Source organism: Arvicanthis niloticus, chromosome 6, assembly GCF_011762505.2.
Source record: "Arvicanthis niloticus isolate mArvNil1 chromosome 6, mArvNil1.pat.X, whole genome shotgun sequence".
In the NCBI taxonomy this organism is placed as follows: domain Eukaryota; kingdom Metazoa; phylum Chordata; class Mammalia; order Rodentia; family Muridae; genus Arvicanthis; species Arvicanthis niloticus.
Genome location: NC_047663.1, coordinates 6,046,440 through 6,059,211, shown reverse-complemented (window position 1 = coordinate 6,059,211; position 12,772 = coordinate 6,046,440). Strand labels below are relative to the sequence as shown.

The following is a 12,772-nucleotide window of genomic DNA, read 5'->3' as shown; positions in this document are numbered from 1 at the left end:
CATGGTAGTTGGCAGTTACCTGTAACTCCAACTCCAGTTTCAGGGGATCTAGTGCCAACTTCCAACCTTTGTAGGAGCCAGGCACACACGTGGTGCACAGACATCCATGCAGGTAAACATTCATATCCAATAATAAATATAAAAATATGTAATTCCAGCCAGGAGATAGTAGCACAAATTCAGGAGGCAGAGGCAGGTGGATCTCTTTGACTTCAAGGCCAAGTTGTTCTACAGAGTGAGTTCTAGGATAGCCAGGACTACACAGAGAAGCCCTGTCTTTAGAAAAACAAACAAACCTAGACAGCACATCTTGGCTGTTGGAGACCAGAGTTGGTTCCATAACTCAGCTGTTATGAACAGTGCAGCAGCATTCACGGTGGGTGGGCAGGAGTCTGTGATGTGCACAGGTCTGTGACTTGTTGTCTTGGAGTCCTTCCAGTAAATATGCAGTAGTGGTTGACTGGATTTTGAGATGGGCTCTTGTTGTGTACCCTTGGCTAGCCTCTAAATTCACAGTGATCCTCCTGCCTCAGGCTCTTGAGCACTGGGATTACAGGTGTGCTCCACCATGTTCAGCTCCTAAACAGGTCTTCCTTTGGCCTTGCTTTGCTTTGTGCTGTCCCGTCCAACAACCCAGCTCCTTTATTTACCGAAATGCCTCCCAGTTCCAGTTCTTTACGCTCTAACGAGCCTGCCTCCTCAGACTATTTCCTCATGATCTGTAACTGCTAGCTTGAGAAGAATTGCTTCATGGAATCATGAAGAAGGGGAAAAAGCCAGCACTCTCAGACTTCTCACATGCTCCAAGGGCTGCCACTAAGATCACCCACGAGGGTTAGCTATGAGCCAGGAACTGAGGCTCACAATGGCATAGACAGATGGGGTCATGGACCGTGAGAGAGCTGGAGAATGATTGAGGGGAATCTGAGTGTCAAGACTGGTGAAGGAAGCAGAATTTGCATGTGGAAAGCGCCATTGCAGACTGGGGCAGGGGCTGCAAAGGTATTGATTGTGGACTTCTTAAAGTGTGTTCAGTCCAAAAGTACAAAGGATGACTGTTTGGTGTGTGTGTGTGAGAGAGAGAGAGAGAGAGAGAGAGAGAGAGAGAGAGAGAGAGAGAGAGAGAGAGAGGCAGGCAGGCACAGGCTTTGGGTCTTTCGTTTCTAGTATATATTTCTCTTTCTCTATTAAATGAGGAGATTCCACTAAGGAGCTGGTAGTGGGCCAGTCTGCAGTCTGTTCTCTGTAGGCTCACTGAGGAGCCGGAATGGCTAGCTCTTGACATCTCCTTTCTGTTCCCAAAGAGAGTGTTCACCTGAGCAGGAAGCCAGCATACCCACCCACCCAAGAAGGAGGAGACTGCTCAGGAGGCTGTTCCTCAATCCTCCCTTTGTCTCCCTGCCCCTGTAGATGGCTAAGACACACCTAGCAACCAAAGGTGGGGCTACCTTATCACCTGGCTGCCAGGTACAGCACAGAGTGTCCAGACCAACGTGCTGCTTTGGGGGAGTGTCTTTAACTATGCGGGGAGTGGTCTGGCCTTTGTCCTTTGTGAGGCATGTGACAGTTTGTGGAAAACATAATCTGGTATAAACCAGCATGGACTCATCCCTGGGGGAATCATCGTAGGCTTTTCTGTCTCCAACAACACAGATGAAAGGTGTTCTCTATCTTGTCAGTACTATCTAGGCTCTAGATTCTAAGGAGATTCCGGTGGGCCAGCTGGACTTGAAAGTAGAATGTGATATTTGAAGAGCATGTACACCTGCTACATAGTAAGTTCTAGAACAGCCAGGGCTAGGTAGAGAGACCTTGTCTCAAATAAACAAACAAAAAAAACACACTTGTGAGAACTTGAGAGGCTGAAACAAGAAGTTCCTGTGTTTGAGGCCAGCCTGGGCTACAGATGGAGAACTTGTGCCCACAGCAAACCAGCAAACAAGTCTCTGGTTGAAGACAGTACTATGTAGAGTCAAATCTCAGCTTTGCCTTGAAGTCAGGAAGTTTCTGGGCCAAGCAGGGCTACAGGGGCCAAAAAAACAACTTTTTTTTTTTTTCTAAAGTGGGAGGTATTAGGGGAAAGCAGACAGGTGGGGGAAGGTCGGGAATGAAAGGAACCTCTGTATGCAGCCAACCTCTGGGAAAGGGGCTCAGTGGCTCTGATGGCTCTCCCAGCCTTAGGCTTATCAGAAACCTGGCACTCTGAAATTCCTTTTCTCTCAGTTTTGTGGAGCTGCTTGGGTTGGAGCATAGAAAGGAGGAAGAACCTGCAGTGCTGGTGTGGGCTTCTTTTTTTTTTTTTTTTTTTTTTTTTTTTTTTTTTTTTGGTTTTTTGAGACAGGGTTTCTCTGTGTAACCCTGGCTGTCCTGGAACTCACTCTGTAGACCAGGCTGGCCTCCAACTCAGATATCCACCTGCCTCTGCCTCCCAAGTGCTGGGATTAAAGGCGTGCGCCACCACCGCCTGGCTTGGTGTGGGCTTCTAAGTCCAGCATCTGGATCAGGTGTTCAAAGTCAGTCTTGGCTACTTACTGATGTCAAAGCCAGCCTAGGCTGCAGGAGACCCTGTCAAAAAAAAAAAAAAAAAAAGCCACCAAAAGTAAAATAATAATAAAAACCAACAAACAAAAAGAAGTGGAAGAAAAAAAGACTTAGCTTGGAAATTGAGGATGCAGTGGATGCAATAAATGTTGGGGTGCAGTCTCTCTACCCTTCTGCCCTTCCCTCACCACCTCCCTGGAGGATGTCTCAGACCCTCTGAAAACACTTGCTTAGAAGAGGTCCCCTCTGAGCCCCACTGAGGAGATAACTCATGGTAATGGAGGTAGCAGGGTGTGACACCACTTGCTGCTTCATGGTTCTGGGCAGAATTCTTTCCTCCTGTGTACCTTAGCTGCCTCCTGGATGGTCCGCAGACAAAAATAAGAGGTGCCTGGCTCCCGGGAAGTGCTTAGCGCAGGGCTCCTGAGTGTTATGGTCCACTACCATGAGCCTGCCTACGGTCTCACTCCCCCAGACCTTGTTATGCTCGCACCACACAGGGTTGTTTCTCTTAGCTGCTGTATCATCCCTAGCTCTGTGCCCCTACCATTGATGTAACAAGGATTTTGTTCTCTCTGAGGCTACCACTGTGTTTCATTTGTTATTAATGGCATGTTTTTATTGCAGTGTTTCACTGGCCTTGTATTGTCCTCTCAGATTAAGATAATAACACCTTCAGTTAATAATACCTTGCACCTTGATTCGCTTTCATCTCCACAGCTCAAAGTCCTCGGCAAACATGACCTCATCCATTCTTCCCTGCACCCTCCCAGGAGCCCGGGAGCCCGGGAGCCAGGCACTCCTTCTGCTCCCAGTCATTCATCTTCAACCAGATTCTCAGAAGCCTAAGTATTGATTAAGCCCTTCCACCTGTCGGGACCACAGATCACAGGCACATTTCCGGAGCTCTTCGTGCCTCTTCTTGGGATGACCTTCGCCCACAGAAGATCACCTGAGCTCCAGCCCCTGAAGCTTAGGAGGCTTTCCTGCTCGTCCCAGCAGTCCACACCTGTGTCCTGCACCGGGTAAACATTAGCTGATCCTTAGGGATTAGTTGCCTTAATGTCCAAGAAACAACAGATTTCTCACCTTTTATCTTCCTTGAGAGCTGGATAATTCTCTACATAGCCCAGGATAGCCTTCAACTCCTGATTCTCCTGCCTCAGCCTTCCAAATGCTGGGAATTTGTGGACTTCATGTACCGCCATGATGGTGGGTGTGAGAACTTTTTAATGAAGACCTGGAGGCTCTAGGCACGTTCTCTTAAAACGACTGTGCCTTGAGTATAGCTTGTACTCACCACCCTGGCATGCTGGACACCTGTATGGACTTGTGAAAACCTGCATCCCAGAATGACAGTGCTTCCTTGTTCTCGGTCAGCTCTTGGCCTGAGATCCCTAGAAGCGCAGGCTGCTGGCTGTGTCTTTGGACTTTCACCTTGCAATTACCTTGGAGGAGTGGGAAAAGGTCTGGAAACTCTACAGGGCCGCCTAGCCTACACGACCACATCTCTGCATTCAAGCAACCTGTGACAAGACAATATTAGGACAGAAAATGGTGCCTGTACAGACTTTCTTCTTTTGCTTTTTTAAAACATGCACAGGCTTCCCCCCTCCCCTTATTTCTTGAACAATGCAGTACAACTATTAGTGCCTACATTCTATTAGGTATTATAAGGTATTTTAGAGACTATTTACAATATATGAACGGCTGTGTAAGGGTTATGTAAAAATGCTATGCTGTGTTACGCTAGGTTACATAAAAGGAGTTGAGTGTCAACAGATTTTGGAGCTTTAGAAAACCCAGAAACACAGCTTTGGAGAGAGAACTATACTTGACTTCCCAGCCACACTTATGGCCTCAGCCCGTGGGCATTTTGGGGTATCCAAAGATAATTATAGTACTCCTACCCCTTCAAAACAAACAAACAAAACAGAAGACAAAAGAAACAAGATTAACTCATCCTAGTGTCCAAAGCTTTTTGTTATCTTCTTGTGGAGCTGGGGAGCCAGCCAGGGCTTCCGGTAGACTAGGCTGTCAACCAGCCATGCTTTCATTGGTGTGCAAACATCGATTGTAACCTTATTCTTATCTATATACTTTTCAAAAATGGTCGCGTTCTCTTAAATGGAAAATTTAGTCCTTTTAGGTAAAATAAAAATAGGGCTGACTACGTAGTTTGGTGAGTAAAGGCACTTGCTGGCCGCCAAGCCTGTCAATTAGAGTCTGGTTTTGCAGACCCACACTGTGGAAAAAGAACCGACTCTTGCTGCACCTGACTCCACCGGCTAATAAATAGAAACAGGGCTTGCTTCCTTCTTATTGTCCTTCTGTTCTGCACACCCCTCACTAGTTAAAACATACTCTGTAATTAGTTCTGATGAAAACAGTATATGACTTCCTGAAACAGAAGACATATGCAGTAAATCCTCAATCCAACCCTCCAGATCAGAGTGAAAACAGTTTCAGGCCCCCTTCCTACAGTACAGAAATCTCTGGATGTGTGAGGCTCTTTTTTTTTTTCTTTTTTTTTTAGGTTTTTCGAGACAGGGTTTCTCTGTGTAGCCCTGGCTGTCCTGGAACTCACTCTGTAGACCAGGCTGGCCTCGAACTCAGAAATCCTCCTGCCTCTGCCTCCCAAGTGCTGGGATTAAAGGCGTGCGCCACCATTGCTCGGCTTGTGTGAGGGTCTTATTTACAGTGTGTAATATTTTCCTACCAGCCAAGTTCATCGTCTTGTGTACCTTAAGTCACCTTTAGATCACTTTAATAACCAGCAATCTAAGTTTCATGTGAATAGATACACTGTTGATCAGGGAATAATGACAAAATGTCTTCATGCTGAAACCAGATACATTTTTTTTAAGCACAAGGTTTTTAAAACTCCAGACTGAATTATGCAAAGCATGCCCTGGCACTGGCCATTCCCTTCTCCCCCGTGTGTGTGTGTGTGTGTGTGTGTGTGTGTGTGTGTGTGTGTGAGAGAGAGAGAGAGAAAGAGAGAGAGAGAGAGAGAGAGAGAGAGAGAGAGAGAGAGAGAGAGAGAGAGAGAGAGAGAGAGTGTGTGTGTGTCTGGCTTTTTGGAGACAGTTTCTTTATGTAATCCTGGATGTCCGAACTCAGAGCCATCCGAACTTCTCTATCTCCCATTGAGTCCTGAAATTAAAACCATGCGTCACTATGCCTGGTTCTTTTGTTGTTGTTTGCTTGGTTTGGTTTGTTTTGTTTTTGTATTTCCTTTTTTGGTGTTAAGAACTGAACCCAGGATCTGACTCTGCGCTGTTTGCAAAGTTTTCTTTTTTTAAAGTGCGACTTAAGTTTAGAAGCTATTTAAAATTTAAATACTCCTGAGAGTCGAGTAGCTGCGAAGGTTCTGTGTGTTTTCTATTTTGATCGTTCAGTTTCTCGAGATGACCACATCTTTCAGAGGAAATGAGTCAAAGCCACTCGGTCTTGCTTTTCCAGCTGAGCATGTTCAGTTTCAATGAAGTAATGAATGAACTTGGCCAGCACCACCCCCACGCCTACAACAGCAAACACTGGCGACCTCCACCAATCAGTGAGCACTCAGGGTTTTCGAGTTGAGTTCAAACCGGCCTACGGTAGGCCAATCAGCGCGTCAGGCCCCGCCTCCCGACGCCGGTCCCAGCCAACCACCAACCCGGAGGTGCCAAAACACGGAGGCTGGCCAATGCCGGGGCGCCCCCGCGGCGCCGACTCCGCCAATGGGCGCGGCCAGGCGAGAAGAGAAACAGAGCGGCCAGGCCCGCCGCAGGATTCGAATCGAACGTCCGTGTGGGAGCCGGCGGCTGGCCGGGCTGCGCGTGGGCCAATCAGCAGCGTCGGCTCGCGGCCCCCGAACGTTGGGCCTGGCGGCTCCGCCCCGCGCTGTTGTTTGCGGCGTCGGCGCGGCCGCGCGAGCCGAACCACAACATTCGCCGGGCGGCGGCGGCGGCGGCGGCGGAGCTGCGAGCGTGATCCTGGGGCGGCCGCCCAGCGCCATGTCGGTGAACACGGACGAGCTGCGGCACCAGGTCATGATCAACCAGTTCGTGCTGGCCGCGGGCTGCGCGGCCGACCAGGCGCAGCAGCTGCTGCAAGCGGCGCACTGGCAATTCGAGGTGTGCACCGGGCCGGGGCCGGGAGCGCGCGTGGGAGCCGGGGGGCGCGGGGTGGGGGGCGCGGGGGCCGCGGCGGGGAGGCCGGGGGCGGCCAGGCCTCGCTCATGCCGCTGCGTCCCGTGTTTGTCCGCAGACCGCCCTAAGCACGTTCTTTCAAGAAAGCAACATTCCCAACAGCCACCACCACCCGCAGATGGTAAGTGTCTTCCAGTGCCGCGGAGGGGGCGCTCGGTGCGGCGGGGTCGCTGTCAGCCGCGCCGGTGACAGCCATGTTGCCGGGGAGCGGCGCGCCGCGAATGTAAACAAAGAGCCAAAATGTCTTCCAGGAAAGAGCGCTCCCAGGCCGGCGCTGGCTCGCCCAACTTTGGGACCCGCCTCCAGGCTCCTGGATCGGGGCCTGAGGCCCTGCGCCGGGCGCTGTGCCCTGGGCGTACGGGCTCTGGTGTTGGGGAAGTGGGGGGTGGAAGGAAGGAAAGACGGCTCCCAGCAGGATGTTGGGATTCTGCTAGCAGAGGATGGGGAAGGGTCTCAGGATAACCAGACCTTTGGGGAGCTCAGGGGAGGGGACTGAGGGATTTGTGTCATGATGCAAAACACACACACACACACACACACACACACCACTGAGGTAGGATTTGTGTGTTGATGCAACACACACAGCCATACACAGATACAGCCACACAGCTGCACACCCACCCACCCAGTGCTGCAGGAAGCAGGGAAGGGATAGATCCACCCTGGCTCCGGAAGTCCAGCTCTACCCACAAAGGTAGGCTGGCCCTTCCGAAGCCTCGAGGGAACATAACCTTTAAGGAGGATATACAGATTTATATACCTAAGATAAGGCCAAGAATTTCTTTTAATTTCAGTATGTTAAGAAACAGTCCAGGAAACAGTTCCTCAAGCCTGTATTTGTCCTCTTCCAACTTGGCTCCCGGCTAGAGCCTTTGCCCTCTGGCCAGTGGGTACCCTGCTTTCCTGAGGCCAGGGACATCCCTTCTCCGCTCCAACTCCTAGTTAGCTATTAGCTCCAAACATGTAGGAGGGCCCGAGCCCAGGAGAGGGGTGGTAAACCATTATTCCCTAGGAGATCTGCTACTGGACATTTTTTGGCTTTTTTTTTTTTTAAACTTGGGTGTCCTTGTCCCTGGCTCTCCCCAGGGGACAGACTACACGTGGGGTCTTCTGCTGTATCTCCTTCTTAGCACTGTCTTCTTCTGACCAAGACGAGGGGGCAAAGGGAGGAAGTCTGCCTCAGTTTAAACTAGCTCTCAACGTTTGGAGTAAGAGTAGGATGGGAGGATGAATGGGATTGGGTGTAGGCCCTGGCCACTGTGGACAAGCTCTTAGGAGATTCAGGAGGGATTTATCGTGTCCAAGACCCCTCCTCCTGCATCCAGCCATCCAGACTTCTAGCTTCCTGGGCCTGGGAATATTTTGCTTCCATCCCTGTTCAATGTCTTCCTGTGCACAAGACCACTCAGGAAAGCACAGCCATGATAAAGGGCCTGGAACAAGGAAGAGAGCAGGCCCCAGCTTGAACTGGAGATCCCTCCCTCCTCCACCTTTGCAAATTCTTGTGTTTGTGTCTGTGTCTCTCTCTGTCTGTCTCTGTATGTGTGTGTGTTCTCCTTGGAAGCTTTCCTTGGGGAGACAGCTGGTTTTGTAACTCAGACATTATAATCAGTGCTTCACCAGCACAGTGGGGAACACCAACCAGCCCTGTTCTGAGAGTCAGTCCAGTTTGTAAGACAAAATAATTAGAAAACTTATGTAAAAACATTGGGACCTCACGCTTGGGAGGTTGAGGCAGCAGGATTGCAGTGAACTCCAGGCCAACCTGGGCTATCTAGCCGCATCCTGTCTCAGATAAATACTTTATTTGAAGACAAGTCAGCACACAGTGGTTGTCCTGTAGATTGCCAGCCAGAGTTGGAGGGTTGTCACAGAGATGATAAGGGTCCTCACTTGTGTGAGGGGGGGAGGGGCAAGAAGGGCATTTGTAGGGAGCCGGGAAATGGGACACAGAATTACCTGAGGTCATAGGAGGGGCTTTAGGGAATGGAGCTTTCACCAAAGCAGAGTGGCCAGAGACCTGTCTGAGCTCATCCAGGCTGGTGGGCACAGGTCCCTTTAGCCCTCCAGGCTGTTCCCTGGAGAAGAGACCTGGCCTCCTGCTTGGTTGACTGGGGAAGTCAGTCAGGCCACTGTGGTGCAACTGGCTTCCACCCGCAACCCCCCATTCATTATTTCCTGCTGCCGAGAAGTCATGGGGGTGGGCAGGGAATCATGAGGGGAGGAGGGAAGTGTCTGGGTGGGGCCAGACCTGCCTGAGGCCAAAGGCCTTCCCTTCAGGGCCTTGGAGCAGACAATGGTCAGAGTCCCCTAAGAGCTGATGTAGCACAGCCTGTGTGTGTGTGGGGGGGTCCCTGCCCCAGGTTCTGGGTTTGCTTTAACTAGAGTGATAAAGCTGTAGCATCCTGTTGTGTGTCTCAGCACCCCAGCCCCAGAGCCCTGTGCCTTGGGGAGGAGCCAGTGCTGCTAAAATTAGGAGAAGTTGAAAGGACTCCCTGGCCTCCTGAGGGAGAAGAGGCTTTGAGGTCAGAACTAACTCATGTAGGTCCTGAGCTCTGACCCACCTGTTCCTAGGAGTGTGCTGCTGTCATCTGGGCCTACACGGCTGCTGCTGCTGCTGCTGCTGCTGCATGTTTGTATTAGAGCCCAGACCTGAGGAGGAACTTAACCCAGACTGCAGCTGGGCACAGGCCTCAGTGCATGGACCTGTACACCTGGAATGGCGCAGAGTCTTAACTAGCTAGTTGTTAACTAGCTTTGGGTGCATGTTCAGTCGTGACGTGACCCTTGGGCATTAGTTCCTCTTTTATATTATAGAAAGAATAATTGGGCTAACCACATCTGCACATGGCAGGGTCCAAGCCCCGTTGGCTGAACTCAGAATGAATGGAAGCTCTAAGAAAGTGCAGTTTTTCTATGGCTGCTGCAGGGAGAAGACCCTGCTCCCTGGTGCCTAACACCCTGGGGACATCTAAGGGTAGATTGTGGAGAACGCCAGCTGGCTCCCCCAAGCCAGGAAAGGAGCTGGGCAGCAGTGTCCTGGGCTGCCCCTTGTCCTTTCGCGATGACACCCTAGCTTTGAGTTGGAATTAACCATTGACATCTCCTGCCTCTTGCTGGATGTCCTTTCCAAGCCCTGGGCAGCACACTGGGGTTTTGCTCTTCCTTGTCCTTCACGGGCTCTGGGGAAGATGAGTGTTTGAATCCTATTAAAGTTGCCTGTGGGCTAGAGGCACCAGGCTCCTGCCCTGCTGCCTCACCGACTCTTCTCTTCCTACAGATGTGTACTCCCAGCAACACCCCTGCAACGCCACCCAACTTCCCTGATGCGCTGGCCATGTTCTCCAAGCTTCGAACTTCTGAGGGCCTGCAGAGCGGAAGCAGCCCCATGACAGCTGTAGCCTGCTCCCCCCCTGCAAACTTCAGTCCCTTCTGGGCCGCATCCCCACCCAACCACCAGGTGCCCTGGATCCCGCCCTCTTCCCCCAACACCTTCCATCTCCACTGCCCACAGCCCACGTGGCCCCCCGGAGCATCACAGGGGGCCGCCCCTCAGAAAGCCATGGCAGCCATGGATGGCCAGAGATGAGACTGGACGCCACTGGGCTGGAGCAGGGGGCAGTCCAGGGTTGTGGGGACACAGAAGAGGGCTGGGAGGGGGGAAGGCGAGAGGGCGGGGGGTTTCTTCAAGATCGCACTGGAAGATTTTATAAGAGAATTTTTGTGGGTGGGGGGGGGACAGTAAACTTCCTGAGCCACTTGGGTTCTTCAGGAGTTTCTCTTTGGGAAAGTTTTTTTTCCTCTTTTTAATATATAACTATAATATATATGAATATAAATTTAGCTAATGTTTGTGAGAGTGAGGGCTGCACACATGTTCTGGTCAGAGGCGAGGCTCACAATCCTTCCTTGTCCCACCTCTTTCTCTGCCCAAAGGGGAATAAAACGGTGCTTGTAGATGGAGTGTGTGAGCCGGGTGCTGCTCCATGAGAAGGCACACCAGCTGTTAGGAAGCCCCACCCCCAAGGGAGGTGCTCCCAGAAGGTCCTCAGAATCATGGATTTTCCTACCCCATTACTGGTAGACACTTTTCATCTCTGCTGGTGGTGGCCTCTTGTTGACTCTGAAACCCTGTCACCAGCTAGATGTACAGAGCTGAAGACTTAGCTGCCCTCTGATGAGTGGATACTTACTGCCCCATCCCTTGCTGTTCTCTGTGTGTGTCCAGGGTCAGCGGGCCACCATCCTGTTCTGTGTGTGTCCAGGGTCAGAGGACCACCACCCTGTTGTGTGTGTGTCCAGGGTCAGGTCCACCATCCACCACCCGGGAGAGACTGCCTTTGGATTGAGTTCCCAAATTAAAATCATCGTACCAGGGTGCAATTTTAATTTAAAAACTTAAAGACTTTTCTAACTTTCCTGGCTTGTAGTGCTTTTGTTTCCTTTGGTGGGGAAGGTCAGTGGGAGTCCCTGGCTGTAGCATTTCCTAGTGAGGATGTATTGCCTAGCATGTTAGAAGGTGCAGGCAGGGCCAGGACCTGACCTGGTTCTGTACCTTCTTAACTCAGCCTGGAAGCCACTAAGACGGGATTCCTGAAGGGGCCTTGGTGGTGGTGCAGTTTCTGAGCCAGAGCCTCTTAGCTTCCAGCAGGATGTTAGGTGGGTGAGGCAGGAGTCCGTGACCCATCAGCAGTGAGTTGCTCCTGACTCGGCTCCTGTGGACCTCTCAACCCTTCTTGCCCCTTAACTGTGGAGTTAAGACAGCTGAATGGGAGCCAAAGTGAAATGAAACTTTCAAGCCACAGCCAGGAGACCAGCACACATCCCTGCCTCAGGCAGGAGGAGCAGTGGGCCCAGCTACCCTCTGTTGGGTGGAGCAGAGCAATGGGCCCAGCTACCCTCTGTTGCATGTGACACATGGCTGGACTTGGGAACTGGGTTTGTCCTTTCGGTTTTGTTTCCTAGTTACAACCCCCCGGGCCTCCTCCCAGACTTGCCCCTGCTCTGCCCACCTGTGCTTTCCCAGGCTGGAAGGGGAAATCCCTGGCAGGTATGTGGGCGGCCAGGCAGGGGCTGGCATGACCTGGGCCAGGGTCCATTCAGAAGTACCAGCTTGCAAAAAGGGTGGGGCAGCTGTGCCCAGGTATGGGATGGTGGAGGCTGACCCATCTAACTTAGGGAAGTGGGTCCTGTCCCCCTGTGGCTGTGAGGCAGGTTGTTGAGACTCCATGTGAGGCCAACTTCTAGACCAGGGAGACTGAGCCGACCTGACAGCACTGCCAGGGAAGGACCAGTGTGGGAGACAGAGTGCTGAGGGGGCCAGACAGGCCAGAGGCAAGCTCAGTAGTTTAGGGATGCCTACAGGGGTTCTCAGGTTATTTCCATCCAGTCACGAGTATGAGCACCTAAGACTGAGAAGAGGAAGAGGAACAGTCTTTAGGGGCAGCCGCCACCCCAGGGCGCCCCCCAGCCACGCCTGTCGCCTACAGCCAGAAACCTGCTTCTTGGCTGTTTCCTGCCGCGCTTTCCTGTGTGATTTTTGTCGCCCCCTTTCTCACACCTCAGGGTGAACATCTTGCCCCAGATGCTTTCCCGTGTGAGAGGGAGTGATGGAAACTGGTGGAGGTGTTGCCCCTCTCCCACTCCGCACACCTCAGTCTGAGGTGGGAATAGAAACTGCTTTATTTTGAGACAAGTTCTTGCTGCATAGCCCAGGCTGGCCTTGAGTCGTGCGATTCAGGGTTTCTTGGATCCCGATTTGGGTCAGACCCCTAAGCTCTGTCTAGAGGCCCTAGCTTAAGATGGAGCTAGGTAGTGGTACTGGGGGCTCTCAGCTGCCCAGACCCTGAACCCAAAGAATCCTGGATAGAAAGTGACCCCAGGTATGGAGTGAGCACACTGGGCTGAGTCACCGTTGGGAACAGACCTTGGAATCGGCTTCCCGGGACTGAGAGCCCTGCTCTATCTTGCCAGCCTAGCCAAGGCAGCCATGCACCAAGCCCCTCCACCAAAGCTGCCTCTGAAGCTACCATTTG

The 12,772-nt window shown here is 51.7% G+C and overlaps 1 protein-coding gene across 1 annotated transcript; it reads left to right on the top strand.

Moving 5' to 3' along the window:
• The first annotated feature begins 6,335 nt into the window (after window positions 1-6,335).
• On the top strand, window positions 6,336-11,156 carry Ubald2 (UBA like domain containing 2). Its single transcript, XM_034504285.2, has 3 exons — window positions 6,336-6,662; window positions 6,796-6,858; window positions 10,018-11,156. The coding sequence occupies exons 1-3, from the start codon at window positions 6,543-6,545 to the stop codon at window positions 10,324-10,326; spliced, it is 492 nt and encodes a 163-aa protein (XP_034360176.1). The 5' UTR covers window positions 6,336-6,542; the 3' UTR covers window positions 10,327-11,156.
• Window positions 11,157-12,772: the final 1,616 nt, after the last annotated feature.